At 45.7% G+C, this 15,434-nt stretch overlaps 1 protein-coding gene across 1 annotated transcript in view; it reads left to right on the plus strand.

Annotated features, from left to right (window-relative positions):
* ASTN1 (astrotactin 1) overlaps positions 1 to 9,045 on the plus strand; it is a 323,825-nt gene extending 314,780 nt beyond the window's left edge. Inside the window, exons 22-23 of the mRNA XM_024758832.1 lie at positions 2,186 to 2,369; positions 6,310 to 9,045. Of these exons, the coding sequence (XP_024614600.1) occupies positions 2,186 to 2,369; positions 6,310 to 6,547 (422 nt within the window). The 3' untranslated portion in view covers positions 6,548 to 9,045. The remainder of the gene's footprint in view (positions 1 to 2,185; positions 2,370 to 6,309) is intronic.
* Positions 9,046 to 15,434: the final 6,389 nt, after the last annotated feature.

The raw sequence follows: 15,434 nt of genomic DNA on the forward strand, positions 1-15,434 counted from the left end.
CAGGCCCAGCGGCCATGGCTCACGGGCCCAGCCGCACCGCGGCACGTGGGATCCTCCCGGACCGGGGCACGAACCCGTGTCCCCTGCATTGGCAGGCGGACTCTCAACCACTGCGCCACCAGGGAAGCCCCTCCTGTATCTTAAATTGGTTAAACACTACCATACCCTGAGCATAGGTGCAAAAGAGCAATGGAAGATAGAGTTTTAAAGCTTGACTCCAGCCCACACTGGCTATATGACCTTGGGCAGGTGACCTGGCCTCATTTGTAGCACAAAGACATTCATATTCATTGTGCAGTGGTGGTGTGAGGGTTAGAATTCACACATGTGAAGTTCTTGGCAATCAGTAGGATGTTAATACATAAGTACCAGAGCTCTTTATATTCTATATACTTTTTATTTATATTCTTTATATTCTATATAATAAATACCAGAGATCTTTATAGTCTACATCACTGTCCACTTTATCTCTTGATCTTATTTTAACAACCTGAGAATTTTAAAGTCCTGAAAATCTGAATGGATTTCTCAGCTGAAATTATTTTTATTGTAGCTTAAAGATGCTGGTTACAAGGGTTTAATTGCTAAAGGGTTGGTACAACCCAGGTCTGGAGATATATCACCAGAAACCCTCCACCAAAGTGGATTCAAATGACTGCCAAGGTCATAAATTTCATTCATTTAGCTAACATTTTTTTTATCTATTATTTTGTCTGGCCTTGGTCTTGCCACTCAGGACACTGAGGAAGTGAGGTCTGGCTCCTGTTTTCGTAGGCAATGGGCAAGATAGACAAAAAGGGAAATTATTGCAATGCTTGGGCAGAGTAGAGGTAGAAATTTTATTCATTCCAACCCAGGAAACTCTTAAAATGATGACTCAGTCATCACCAGCAACCTTGAATTCACTTGGAGTAGTGACAAGGGATCAGGGCCTTTAGGCTAACAGGGGGTCAAGTGGGCAAAGTCTGGCTTAGGAGCCTGTAGACTTAGCCTCTTCATCCCCAGATTTAACACTGGATCTGAGACAAAGCTCTCCAGATCTCAGTTCCCAGCTGTTTAGGAAGAAAATGTCAACAAATCTCCTTTCTGACAGGTTTAATGAGAAAATATTTAATGATAAAGTGCTTTGAGCTCCACAGGAAAAAATGCCAAGGCTACACAAATTCATTGCCACTTTGCCACATCACCGAGTTCAATCTTAGCAATGTATACCTTGGAGGCAGAAATGTAAGAGGTATAAATTAAGCCAAAAGATCACTCGTTTGGAACTGCAGAATGCACTGGATTCAATGTACATGTCAGCACAGATCTACAAGCTTGCCTTCCTACCTGTCTGGGTGGCCCTAGCAAAAAGACCCGCATTCCTGCAGTCACGGGGCCAGGTTGCTTTTGGCACTGTGGCTACTTCAGGTTCTTCACATTGCTGGAGGCGTGACCTGACAGTTCCCGACTTCATCCCTGAGCCGAAGGCTGCTCCCCGCTGCCCAGGGCTTCCCCATTGCTTTTGCAGGACTCACTTTGTACCCAAGCATGCAGCTTAGAGGTGCAGGGGAGTTAATGCCTCATGGGGGCAAATGTGAAAAGTCCCCATGGACCAATCCTGAATGGGAGCTGGATATAAAGTCTTCTTCTGTTCTCCCCCAGATGGACCAGTGAGGATCCAATAGCTTCATACATCCTCTCCTGCAAAACATAGCCATCAACTCCTTAGAGCATTTTCTTATATTCACTCTTCCTCCTTTCTTGCCTCATTTCTCTCTATCCTCCCTCCTGCTTCTCTGGGAATGCATTTGCCAATAAAGTATCAATCTATGAGCTCTTGCCTCAGGCTCTGTATTATTAGGAAACATGGGTGAAGACAAAGAATATTATCACGTAAATTGACCTTAGAGAGATTCTATTTGAAGCCTTTCATTTTATAGAAGAGAAAACTGAAACCTGATAGGGCAGTACAGTATTCTTTGAGTAATATCACACACACATGTGTATATATACACACACATATACATGCATATACACACCTATGTGCCTGTATTTATAATCATTTATGTATATGTGTATATATATATGTGTGTGTATATATATATATATGTATACGTGTGTGTGTGTGTGTGTGTGTGTGTGTATATATATATGTGTGTGTGTGTGTATAATCTTATTTATTGGCCTTTTCTCCCATCCTCAGAAATAGCAGACAAGATCTACAATCTCTTCAATGGCTATACCAGTGGGAAGGAGCAGCAGACCGCCTACAACACCCTCCTGGATCTGGGTTCCCCCACCCTCCATCGAGTCCTCTACCACTATAACCAGCATTACGAGAGTTTTGGAGAATTCACCTGGCGGTGTGAGGATGAATTAGGCCCCAGGTAATCAGTAAACTTCATTATCTCTTTTAAAGACCTCAGCTTTTTGAAATTTTGTACCTCTTCCGCTATAATACTGCCTTCATGAATTTGCAGATATCCTGGGTGAGCTTAGCTGCTGTAAGTCCTGTGCTTTTAGACAGCTCGGTTCATACTGATTAGTTATGGATAAGCTGTATTTATGCTGTATTTAAGTCAAGCCATGAATGCATTTCCTGAACTCTGAAAAAACCTTTGCCCTTGAGTTGTTTTACCCCCTCTTTATCATGCTGACACAGCATTCCAAAGGCTAAACCGTAGGAGCCAAAAGCTTAGTCTTTTGAAAGAAAATTAGGAATTTTATTGAAGAGGTTATCCAAAAATATTTACTGCATATGAACTTTACATATGTTATATGCATTATACAGACGTATTTCGAGCTAAATTCTACATTCTCTTGAAAGGCAGAATGGGGGTAGCCAATGACCCATCTTGACATCTAACTTGGCCAAAGTTAGGATAATGTAGTGTTTGCCAACTTGCCCTGGCCCCAAGGCTACAACTTCCTAATACTCAGTACTCCTGCTTTTAGCTTATATAGCCCAGATAGAGTTCTTGGAAAGAGAGGAATGGGAAGAATGCGTAGAGATAACACCTTCCCTTTGTTCCATTCAACATGGCTGTGTATTGCTGCTCTGAGAGGAGAAGATTTCTCTGGAAATACTAAGATTTTCAGATAAACACAGTGAAGAGGCTTTTCACGTGGAATGTCCCCAAACTTATACATCCCAAAACTATTTAGGAGTTCATAAAGAAAAAAGAAATAGCGGGGGGAAGGAAGGGAGGGAGGGAGGGAAGGAAAGAAAGAAGAGAAAGAAAGAGAGGAGGAAAGTAAATGAAGAAAATTAATACAGTAGGATCCTCTGGCACTCAGAATTCTTGCTCTCCTGCCAAAAGGGATCAATAAAAGTATCACCCAAAAGTCATCCCATGTGTCTGATATCTGATCAGTTGGAAAGTAGACTTAGTCTCAGGATGCCTCGTATGACCTGAATTTATAAACTTTTCTAGAAGACCATTGTACAGGACATCCCCCGCCCCGCTTACCTATTTTCTTACTTTTGAAGAAAGGAGAAAATCTAGGATTACCTTCCTAAAATAAAATGATTTTATGTGTAAGGTCAGGAAGAATCTTTCTGCGTTCCATAAATTATTTCCCAAAGTTTATAAAGGTTGGTTATTCTTGGGCAAGCAGATGCCATGGCTATGGACAGGACACAGAGGGAAATATATAAGGGGGCTTTAATTTGTTCTGTCTCAATTTTGGTAAAAAGCAAACCCTGGGTTAGAAGGTAGATATATATTATGAAATAGCCTCCCTGCTCCATACCTTACCATTACTCCTGTCCTTATTATTACTCATACCTAATATCATCCCCTCTCTCCAGCTCTCTCCCCAATTCCCTTCATGCTCTCTCCTCCCTCCTTCTGACATTTATTGAGTACATATATGCAGTTCTTTGTCAAGGAACATAAATGTCACAATTTGAAAAGCACTAACATTGCATACATCATCTTGACTTCCAAGGGAATTTGGACTGCTTTTAAAATTTCTCTCTTGTAACTCAAGAGTCAGAAGGAAAATTCGTTAATGAAGAAAGTGCGCAGGGGGAAAAAATGCCGATCTCGTTGTAAAGTAAGGCCTGCTGCTGACTTGACACTGTCTTCTCAAAAAGAGAAGACTCTTTCATGTGTAATACTGGTTTTTTAAGGCTATATATTAGGGGGGGAAATTGTAGTTTCATTAGCTTGTGGAAAATCAAGTTTCGCTCTTCAGTGTCATGGATCTGGGGGAGAACCATGGGAAACAAGAAGTCTCCTGCCTTGAGATACTTCACCGCTTTGGAGTTAGTTGTGAGAATAAGTAGAAAAGGGTCAGAGGGTACATATGCCCTGCAAGCAAGCAGAAAGTATTCCCTTGCTTCAGTTAAATCCAATTCCATTAAAATTCATGGAAGCCTCCATGAGAGTTGAAATACCTTGAGGACAGCCTTGGTCGCATTGCTCTTAAGAAAGAAGAAGGCTCTGAGATGGTCAAGGACATACCCAAATGAATTATTATCTTTTTTTTAAAAGGGAGCAATGAAAATAGCCACAAACAACTCCATGGGCTAATTAAATCCATTTGTTTGAAAGGATGGCTAGGATGTGTTCCTTTATCCACTTCTTCAAGATGAGGCAGATGCTGCCCTTTACTCTTTCTTCTCTCCCCCTTCATCCACATCCCAAGAATGTGTCAACAGCTAATGACATGCAGCAGGACAGATTAAGAGGAAGGCCACCAAAGTCCCTGTTGATGATGACTTTTGGAAAGCCTGCTTGGCCAAAGGGCAGAGGCTGATGGGCAGAGGAGAGGCAATCTGCATAAGGTGTGACTTAGTCGGCAGAGTGTTTGATTTTCTCTGACCCACCATTGCAGTGGGAGAAAACTTGACTGGCCTCCGATGACCTCACACTCTCTGGGTCCCTTGACTTTGCTGCCACAGCTCAACACCTTGCTTCCAACGTCCGTCATCCCCGCCCGTCTCTCGCTTGCCCTCCTAGGAATGTGGTGAGCTCACCCCTTGTGACGCTCGTAGCCAGGACGGAAGAAGAGGCATGAAATGAATGTGCTTCTTGTTCTTGAGAGCTCATTCTAAACTTGGTGAAGAAACTTCCAGTTTCTGGAAAGAATTGTTGATTGCATTAGAAAAGAGATGCTTCCTCACGTGTGAAGTTAGCCTAGCAGTTGATAAATACTGCAAGGGGTCCTGTTCATTGAACTTTCCAGAACAGATTTTAGAGCCTCACGTGGGCTTGTTGGAATAAGAGACTATTCTTTCATGGGTCTCTGGTCACCCATGGTTTTTTGAAGAAGGGAAAGAACACAGCTAAATGAGGGAATCCCCGTTCCTTCACTTATCCTGAGTGTTCAGAGTCAAAGCCAGTGCGGGCTGAGAACTGGCCGTCAGGCAGTCCCATCTCTAACACCAGAAGTGGATGCCAAGAAGAGGCCGTACACCAGTGAGCTAGATCTTGGCGACAGCCCGCTTCCCCAAGCTATGCGCAGGGGGTCTCACACCCTATTCTTGGCCCAGTGGGATCACTCCTTTACAGTGTGTGTGAACTTGGGGAGACCTTGCCCTCCTCTTCCCATTCTCAAAGGGATCTGCAACAGCTCAGGTGCCCTCTCATCACCTCATCTTCTTCCCACTCTTTGGATGGGGTCTCAGGGGTCTCAATGGCACTAGCCTCCTGACTTTCTGAGGGAGATTGCAGAACAGAGCAGGAGCTCACCTGGGGGTTAATTAGGTGATGCGTGCCACTGAGAGTCTGCATTTTCCCAAAGAATGACCCTATGTCAATATGCACTGAGGGCACTATTGTTCGTGCCCTTATTACACTATAATTACCTTCATACAGGCATAATGAGTTACACTTGATATCCCCCAAAATGCAGTATATTGGCGGCTTCTACTCAGTTCAGAAATACCCTTGAAAAGGGAAACATCCAGTCAAACACATTATTTGTCATTTAATGGTGATAAATTACTGGCTTTAAAGTAAATTGGCCTGATTTGTCAGCTCTATGATTTGAAAAGAGCATAAATCCCCACTAAAGTATGTCATTTCCTCTTCCGTATTTGTCCTTATTGCATTTTGTTTCTTTGTTTCCATTTTGGTGCCCTACTCTGCTCGTCCGTCCTTATTAATTAATTATTTCATTCATTCATTCATTCTTCCATTCATTCATTCATTTTCTTGACAAGTATTTATGGAGGTTCCCCCTCTTCTAAGTGCCAGCCATGGAACAGTAAGCAAAATAAACGGGGCTCTTCCCTCTTGAAGTTTAAAGTCTCACACTGTTTACCTTTCCTGCCTTCTCTTCTTTCTAACCTAAGCATCCTCCATGCTTGATCCATAGGAAAGCTGGCCTCATCCTTTCTCAGCTTGGGGATCTCAGCAATTGGTGCAACGGACTCCTTCAGGAACCCAAGATAAGCTTGCGACGCAGCTCCCTTAAGTACCTGGGCTGCCGCTACAGCGAGATCAAGCCCTACGGACTTGACTGGTCAGAGCTTAGCCGGGACCTTAGGAAGACGTGTGAGGAGCAGACCCTGAGCATCCCTTACAACGATTATGGGGACAGCAAAGACATCTAGCGCCATGATGCCAGAGAGCAGCTGCCAAAAGGAAGCAGGAGAGAGGAGGGGAAATGTCTGGGTTGGTGTGTGGATTTTTAATGTTTTTAAGGGAACATTCAAGCCTCCACAGGCAACATCTAAACTAGCGAGAAGGTGATCCTTGCTTCCTGCAGAACTTCTCGGGTGTCATGTTCTCCATCTGTGTGGTCAGTAAGCCTGCTAGCCAGGGCTTCCTAAATTTCTTCTTAGGGAATTACTTTGGGGCTTGTTTTGCGGTTAATTTGTTTTGTTCATTTTTTGTCCAAGAGGTTCATCAAAATGCTCGGGTTCTGCCATGCTTCTCATGAAAGGGCCATTAGGTTGGTGCACCCTGTGCTCACTGAGTTCCTATGTCCCTTGCACCTGGGGACAGAGATGAGGCCAGAAAGTTGTAGAGTGGCCTCAGACCCCAGCCTCAGATGTCCTAGGGAAGCTCTCACACTAAGACCCTAAGCTCTGCTCACAGAGAACAACAGCAAGAAAACTGGGAAGGTGGCCCCTGTGTAGGTCTCATGGTTTCCGCCCCCGGCCTTCCGATTGCTATCTTCACACTGCAGAGGTGAACTTCGCCTCCATTATGGGCCCCGGTCGACCTCCTGGATTTTCAAGGGAATTTTAAGGGAATTAAATCTCCTTCTGGAAGAACTCTGCCTTCTCCTCTGAACAATATATCTTTAAGAGGCAATAAAATGCTACCTGTCTAATGCCCCTGCAGAGCAGTCTACCTGGGAGTCTGGTTAGCAGTCCATGTTCTCGAAAAAAAAAAAATGTAGTTTCTTCTTTTAAAAAGCTCCTGTACCTCCAGGGTGAACTTCTGCAGACCAGTAGTGCATGTCGCATGCCCGGATTCTCTGTGGTGTCTGCGCCGCTTACCTTGCACAGATCCGTCCCGGCTGATGTCCGCTCTGGTCAGGACGGGTCAAGGCCTCCATGTCAGTGTTTTAGTGAACTCAAGTTATTACCCATCACAAAACACTTCCGTCCATTCTCCCCTTTGCCAAATTTGCTTAGTTATGTTGCTAGTTTTGCAAATCATTTCTCTGGGTGAGGATTCCATTTTCACCCCCCATCTAGTTGCCAGGAGCAGCAGAGGTTCTGTGTAGGTGAGCTCCCCTGACCACAGGTAAGGGCCAGGCCACTGCTTCTGCCCCGCTCCCCGAGCAATGGCACTGGCACAAGCGGGGGCCTGGCCAACGGGAAGTCCAGCCTCTCAGAAAGAGCTCTGCAGGGCCCTGTGGACCAGCAATGGCCTTAATTGTCCTCACACACCTCAGAGGCCTGAACACACACGTTCAGCCACCCTGCCTTTGACCAGGGCTCCTCATTTGGAAACACAAGAGAAAGGTCAGGAAGGAGATGCAGAATCTATAAGGCCTGTTGTCATTGAGCCGTATTGAATTTTTTCTAAGTGGTTAGAATGACAGAGCTTGTTTATTGAGTGCTTACTGTGTGCCAGACGCTGCTCTAAGCACTTTACATAACGCTGAATTCTAGCAACAGCTCGTTTCTTACCTACCTGAACCACCATTTGAATTCAGGCTGTCGGACTCCAGAGCACAGGATTTTAACCCCTCGCCCTCCTCAGCTCTGCTTTCCATGTTGCCTGGACGCGCAGCTCTCCCTGGCCCCTGCCTCCATGGCACAGATATGCCTGCAGTGCGTTGCAGTGGGAGGAGGGCACAGTGCGTCCTAACCCTGCAGCCGGGGTGTCCTTTGGGACCACGGATCTGCAGCACAAGCCTTCTCCCCGCCAGTGCCTGAGAGTGAGCCTGTGGCAGGGCTGCAAGCACAGGTGACCTCACGCCCCTCTCTGCATCTTTCTGCAGAAAGATGGAAAGACAGTATATCGACTCTGGAATGCAGCCCCCTCAGTTCCAGAGCAAAGGCTGGCAGAAAACTGAGACCCACCTGGGGTCAATGCCGGGCGGTGGGTGAAATGCCTCGGAAGCCAGTGTCTCACCTTGACCGAAGAGGAAGGGGTACAGGAGGCAGCAGTGGGACCCCAGCCAATGGGGCGGGGCCTTGGTGAGAGCTGGTTTTGCCGCTGCTGCTCCTTTATTCAAGTCTGCACAGAAAGCTGGATCTGCACAGCAGAGGACCAGGACCTTGGGCCAGAGAGGGGGGCCGGGGAGTGGCACCAGGGACACCGTTCCCTGTCCCTCCTTCTGTGTTATTAAAATAAAGCACGCTCACGCTTTCCCTCCCTCCTGCCGTCTCCCCCCAGGTCCATCCTCATCTTTGTCTGCTTCTCCTGCCTGATACCCTTCCTCCTTAGCCCCGTCCTTCTCCCTCCGTGACCCTCTCCCTCCTTCAGTGTGCCCTGTGCCCTCCACACATACACACAGCACACACTCTACACAGTATATACACACACTACCCACACTGTACACACTCGGCAGAGAGTATATACACATACTACACACCCCAGACACATGCACACGCTACACACGCAACACACACACGTGCACACACTACACGCTCTACAAACTCTGCACAGTGTATACACATACTACACGCACACAACACACACGCTACACACTCCACACACAGAATATGCACATACTACATGCACAGTACACACACACACACTATAGGCTATACACATTATTTACACACTACACAAATACAGACTATAGGCACACACACTATACACATACAGACTGTATGCACACACCCTCTGCGTATACTGAACACACTACACATAGGCACACACACCACGTACTACACGCAGCCACAGAGGTACACAGACACACACTCTACGTCCACAGTGTACACACACAACACAGCACACACTATACACGCTGCACAGAATACACACACACGACACACACATGCACGCTGTACACACAACCTCTATGCCTGGGTCCCACCTACTTTCGAGTTAAAAATAAGGCCCATATGAATGGAGTAGGAGAGGGTGCTCGGGCCCCCTGAGGATTTCACTCGGGGATTTTGCCCGAGGAAGGCAAGCTCGCTCACACCCTGACGACACCGCCCACAGTTTGACTGCAGGAACCCATTCTGACTAGAAGGGTGACGGACGGGGCCACTATTAAACCTCGACTTTCCAAGCTGCCAAACAGGTCTTAAGGGAGTTGCTTATACCCACCAACACTCTGCCAGCCCTGGGATCCCACGAGGCCACTGGTGTCTCCTCCTGAGTGGACATGGCCCACTGTAATGGCACGAGCCCCTTAACGGAGTGTGCGGCTGTCTTCCGTGGAGTTTGGTCCGTGCATTACTTTCAGTTAATCGCACTTCTTGATATTTGAAAATGTTCTATTAAAAAACTGAGTGTGAAAAAAAACCACTTTACTACTATAGAAGGAAGGGAGAGTATAGTGTGACCAACTTCAGGTATAGCAGTATTGTTTAAAAGAGAATCGGTGTACGATTATACAAATGGAATAATCAACTAAATAATAAACAAAGCTGTCAGTAAGTGTCGGGTGTGTGGATGTTACCGGTGTCTTTTAATAATCGGAGTGATCTGGTTAGACCAACTGGGGAATTATTAAAGCTTTAAATGTTATACTTTAGATTCTGTTGATACATACATAGGTCTTATAGCCCATCATCTTAAGTAGAAAAAAAGGTTAAATCCTTCACAGCAAATTGTAAGCTTATTGTTAGGTACTAGCTATTCTCATCTTCTTTCTTCCACTCCAGATAATTAGCCAATGAAATGTACTTATTGCACGTCTGCTGCATTTCAGACACTGTGTGTGGTGCGGGAGGTACACTGGGTGGTAGGACAAGCTTGTTCTCCGTCACCGAGAATGGCATTTTATAGGGAAAGTTAGACATCGAACCCATCATTACAAGGGTGGCAAGAGCTATGACAGAGACATACAGGAGTCTATGGGAGTTGCTGAAATTTCTATGTTGGGCATCTAAGAAGAATGTTGCAAAAGGCCCTGCCTGACCCATTCTTATCTTGCATTCTGTAGAGGCATTTGGGAGAGGCTGGCTGTTATGAACTGTAGCTCAGAACCTCAATCTTTTTTGCTCCCTCTCTACAACATACCTTTAAATAGATGTTATCTGTGCTGCCACCAGCGCATGTGATTCCCTTTAAATTCTTCAATAGCCAGCTATTCAGTGCCTAGGCACTAGTTGGCCCTCTTGAAAAGTAACCGTGACAGTTCTGGTCTGTGCGCGCAAGTGAGAATTATTAAAAGAAGACAGACTGGCAGTCTTAAAAGACGGCCCCATAAATTCTTAGACACGCCTCCCAACTAGAATGGTGTTCTACTGCCTCTGCCCTTGAATCTGGGCAGGTTGATGACTGTTTTGACCAATAGATGAGAATGGAAGTGAAACTCTCTGACTTCCAAGTCTGAGTCATAAAAGGCCTTGGGGCTTCTGCCTTTTTCTCTGGAACTCTTACTCTTGGAGAAGAAATCTGAGGCCACCGTGCTGGGGCCACCATGCTGGAGACGTCACATGTAAGCACTCTGGGCCACTGTCCCAGCTGAGCCCAGCCTTCCAGACATTCCAGCTAAGGCACCAGACACATGAATGAAGCTGTCTTGGCCCCTGGAGACCCATCCCTCTGCCAGCTGCACACCACCCAGTGACCTCTATCAATGTCACATGGAAGAGAAGAATCACCTGCCAAGCCCCGCCTGAATTCCTGGCCCTGAAAATTATGCAACGCAATAAAATGGTTATTGCTTTAAGCCACTATGGGGATTGGTCTGCTAAATAAAGGGGACCGGATGAGAGCTCAACGGTGTCTATTCCACCCAGCCGGTGACGGAGCATCTAAGTTTCTGTCCCGGGTGTGAATTCACCATGAAAAGAAGAGGTGATTTTACCCGGGCTGGGCTACGTAAGCATAACGTCCCTCTCACCACCTTGCAGCAGTGAATGTCTTGCTGCAACAGAGAAGAGCAAAAAAGAAGGCTGGATGCTTCACTCCAATACCTCTCAGAGGGCCAACCTCAGGGGCTTAGTGGAAGCCCTGGGAAGGGGGACAGTTGTTCCAGGGCCAGCAAAAAAAAAAAAAAGAGAGAGAGAAAGGAGAAGACAACTGGGGACAAAGTAGGAATATTAGAAGGGAAGGGTTTCTTCTAATTATTTTGCTTTTCTGCCCCTTTGCATTTGGAACTTCCTGGATGTGAATGTGTACATCCCACACTTAAAGTGTGCCAGGCACCGTGCTAAACACTTTAACTGCAGGCTCCTCCTCAATCTTCATGCAGTTCTGTGAACTGGATACTCTCAGGAAAGAGGAAGCAGAATCTCAGAGATTTTATATAACTTGCCCCAGTTCACAGTGAAGTAGAAGTAAGGCCTCTCAACCAAGGGCTCTCTGACTCTAACCATTACACCATCCTGCCTCCGCCATTCATGAGTTGGCTTCTTACTGAGTTTCCTAGAAAGGGAAGAACTCCCACTGAGATTTTTTTACAAATCACTGGCTGGTCACCCTATGTCAGACCATAAAAGAGAATGTGGATCAATACAAACCTACCACGATTAGGAAAACAACTCAGCGTGCATAGCTTGTTTCCAAGCTTGTTTGCTTGTCTGTTTGGCTTGGTTTGGGATTTGTTTGGCTTGTTTTTTGTCTGTCTCGTGAGGATAATGCAGAGTCAAGAAAATCCGTGACTCAAGCTCTATCTGTTGAACGTAGCCTTGTGTTGGCTTTTCGTGGTTCTTTTGCCCTGTTCTCTGTGCTCTGCATGCATCCTAGGTAACACCCGATACTTGAGTGAGATCTTGGGAAACAAAAGCCTCCTGCCCTTCAGGACAGCATAGCTGGTCATGTTGATCCAGGACCCAGCCTGATTTTGATAACCTACTGGCTCCCAGCCCTGTTTCCATCACCACCTCCTTTTTCATTGTCATTTCAAGTGAACCAATGAATGAGCGGCTTAGTGTCAAATGAAACCTCAGTGTTATATAGAACAGCTGACAATTTCTCTTTGATGCATGTGGGACTCCAGGCTTTGGCTCATGTCTGCACTATTCTAAAGTGAGGGGAAAAAAAAAACCCGCTTTGTGCCAGGGCTTTGCAGTGTGTGCTGTAATTGAATTGATTCCTGTAGGAACGCACAGGTTTTGATATCTTGTTTCTTCACCAAAACTGCCTTTTCTTAGAGTTTATGAATATGTCTGTTCACACAGAGCTACCCATTAGTGTAATTGATTTCTTACTACCTCTCCCAGGAAGAAAACCTCAGCCATATTCTGCGCTTAATAATTAGGAGCAACTTCCTTTGTTCAGAAAAATTCAAATGTCAGGTAACCCTGAGGCCTTTGCTGTCCAAAGAGTCAGACAGTGTTCTGTGACCTACTGGCTTAGAGATGAAACCGTCTCCTGCCATGTCCTTGTGGTGTCCCGGGACCTAAGAGCCTGTCGGTAAGACAAGGTTGGACATGCCTTCACCGCCATTTTGCCCCAGTGACTGTTGAGTGTAACTTGGTAATGCCCATACTACTCAAAAGCCAACTGCCTCTTTGTCCTCAGATCCATTCCCCGGCCTTCTGCTGCTCTGCTGTGTGTCACAGAGAGCTGGCTCTTGCAAGCTACATTTTCCACACAGCCTTGCCAACAGGCTTCCAGCCCGTGGGACAATGGCAGGCACTTGTGGAAGATTGGAGGACAGGGAGAGGAAGGAAACCAGTGTATTTCTTCCTCTCTCTGACTGGATGGTGTCGTTAGCATCTTCTTTGTGGTTCCAGCTGCCTCTCTGGCCTCAGAACTCCTCCAGCAAATTCCTGCCATGCTTTCAGCTCCCTTTAGGTGGCTCCAAGTCCTGAGTTTTAGTAACACGGTCTTATCTCCTCAAAGCAGGAGCTTCCTGCTGTTGCCAATCTTTGGGTTGGCCCACGATTTTTCACATGCCCTTTCTGTTATTCCAAAGCCTTTCTAATTAGTTTTCCATTTTGAATTTTCTCTATTGAATGATCTAAAATGTGTTCTGCTTTCCTAACTGGGTCTTAACTAATACGTACTTCAAACTAAAAATTATTACATATCATATGACATAAAAGTTTTATAACTCTTTAGGATCTGAATGACAATCTGGAACATAAATTCTGATGACGAAAGTAAAGAAATTTCCATAAACTTGAAGATAGATCGCAAGGATGGCGAATGGGTTTTCACTTGAGTGCTAAATTTGATCAAGTGTAGTGGCTGCCTGTGATTTGTATTTTCTTTTTTTTTTTTTTGGCTGTGTTGGGTCTTTGTTGCTGCGCGCAGGCTTTCTCTAGTTGCAGCGAGTGGGGGCTACTCTTCGTTGCAGTGCGCGGGCTTCTCATTGCAGTGGCTTCTCTTGTTGCGGAGCACGGGCTCTAGGCTTACGGGCTTCAGTAGTTGCATCACGCGGGCTCAGTAGTTGCAGCACGTGGGCTCAGTAGTTGCAGCACACGGGCCCTAGAGCATGTGGGCTTCAGTAGTTGTGGTGCACGGGCTCAGTAGTTGTGGTGCGTGGGCTCTAGGGCACGCAAGCTCAGTAGTTGTGGCTCGTGGGCTCTAGAGCACAGGCTCAGTAGTTGTGGCACACAGGCTTAGTTGCTCCGCGGCATGTGGGATCCTCCCAGTTCAGGGATAGAACCCACATCCCCTGCATTGGCAGGCGGATTCCCAACGACTACACCATGAGGGAAGTCCCACTGCCTGTGATTTGAAAAGGATTCTGAGACTGGATCTGTATCTGGCCAGAAAGAGTGGTGAGATGAGTGATGAATGCCTAACATGGATATGGAAATGCTGAGTGGCAAAATGTGTGCCATGCATTTGTCTTCCCTAATTTATAGAAAAAGAATAGACACAGAATAACTAAAATCAGGACTATACAGGAAAATCATTTATGTATGCACCATAATATAAAATAATAATGTCATATAGCTTATATACAAAAGTGAATATAGGTTCATTGTGCAATGATCATGGAAATAGAGTGAGAACAAAAAACACATTTCTGAAACCTCTGGCCCCATTACTATGTGATCACTTTCACAGCATTTTATTTATGTTTTCTGAACTGTTCTTCTTTCATTTCTAAATCTGTATTTTAAGAGTGTTAGTGGTGTTAATTTGGTGTCTTAGGTGGCAGGAAACAAAGGATTTCAAAGTCCCCATCTGTTTCAGCCTCTTGCACAGTGTGTCAGTTAAGATGCAGTCAGGATTTCCACAGAGAGAATTGAATGTAGGGAATTGGTTAAAAGATACTGGAGGAGCAAAAGAGCAAAACTCTTTGAAATACTGAGATAACACAGAGGTATGAATAATTGCAAGAAGCAGCCACCGCTCTTGGACTCAGAGAACAAAGGGAGGAAACAGAAAGTAGGTTTCCTCAAGGAGAGGCCATTTGCTTGGTGATGGAGTTTCTTTGTGAGAACATAATAGAGCTGGTCCTTCAAGGGCACAGAGATGACAGAGACTAGAACCAACTGCTGCTGCCACGGTAAAGGGCCATTAGAAGGATGCTGCTGCTTGAACCGCAAGTAAACCCAAAGGAACCAACCCGTCCATTCTCCTTCTTTCTTCCAGTCTCCCTCTAGTGGCCCCTACTGATGAAACCTAACATGAAGCTGACAAAAAAGAACTGAAATTTGCAGTGTTTCAACAGCAGCATCACAAAGCAGAGGACAAGAGGGTGGGTTTGAGCTGAGAGACAGTGTAGCTTAACAACTGGCACAAGTGGCCTGAAGATTAAATGAGATAATGCTTTGGAGGCGCTTAGCACAATGCCTGGAACACACCTAGTAAATGCTCCACAGTATTGGTGCTCCCTGGCTGTCTTGGTGCTCCCTGGCTGTCTTTACTGTTCTTAGACACTGAAATGGAGCCACATGTGCCACAGCCATTTATCCTTTCCCAGTAGCTTTTTCTTGACAACATGATAGG

The sequence above is a fragment of the Neophocaena asiaeorientalis genome, unplaced genomic scaffold, assembly GCF_003031525.2.
Source record: "Neophocaena asiaeorientalis asiaeorientalis breed wild unplaced genomic scaffold, Neophocaena_asiaeorientalis_V1.1 scaffold182, whole genome shotgun sequence".
NCBI lineage: Eukaryota > Metazoa > Chordata > Mammalia > Artiodactyla > Phocoenidae > Neophocaena > Neophocaena asiaeorientalis.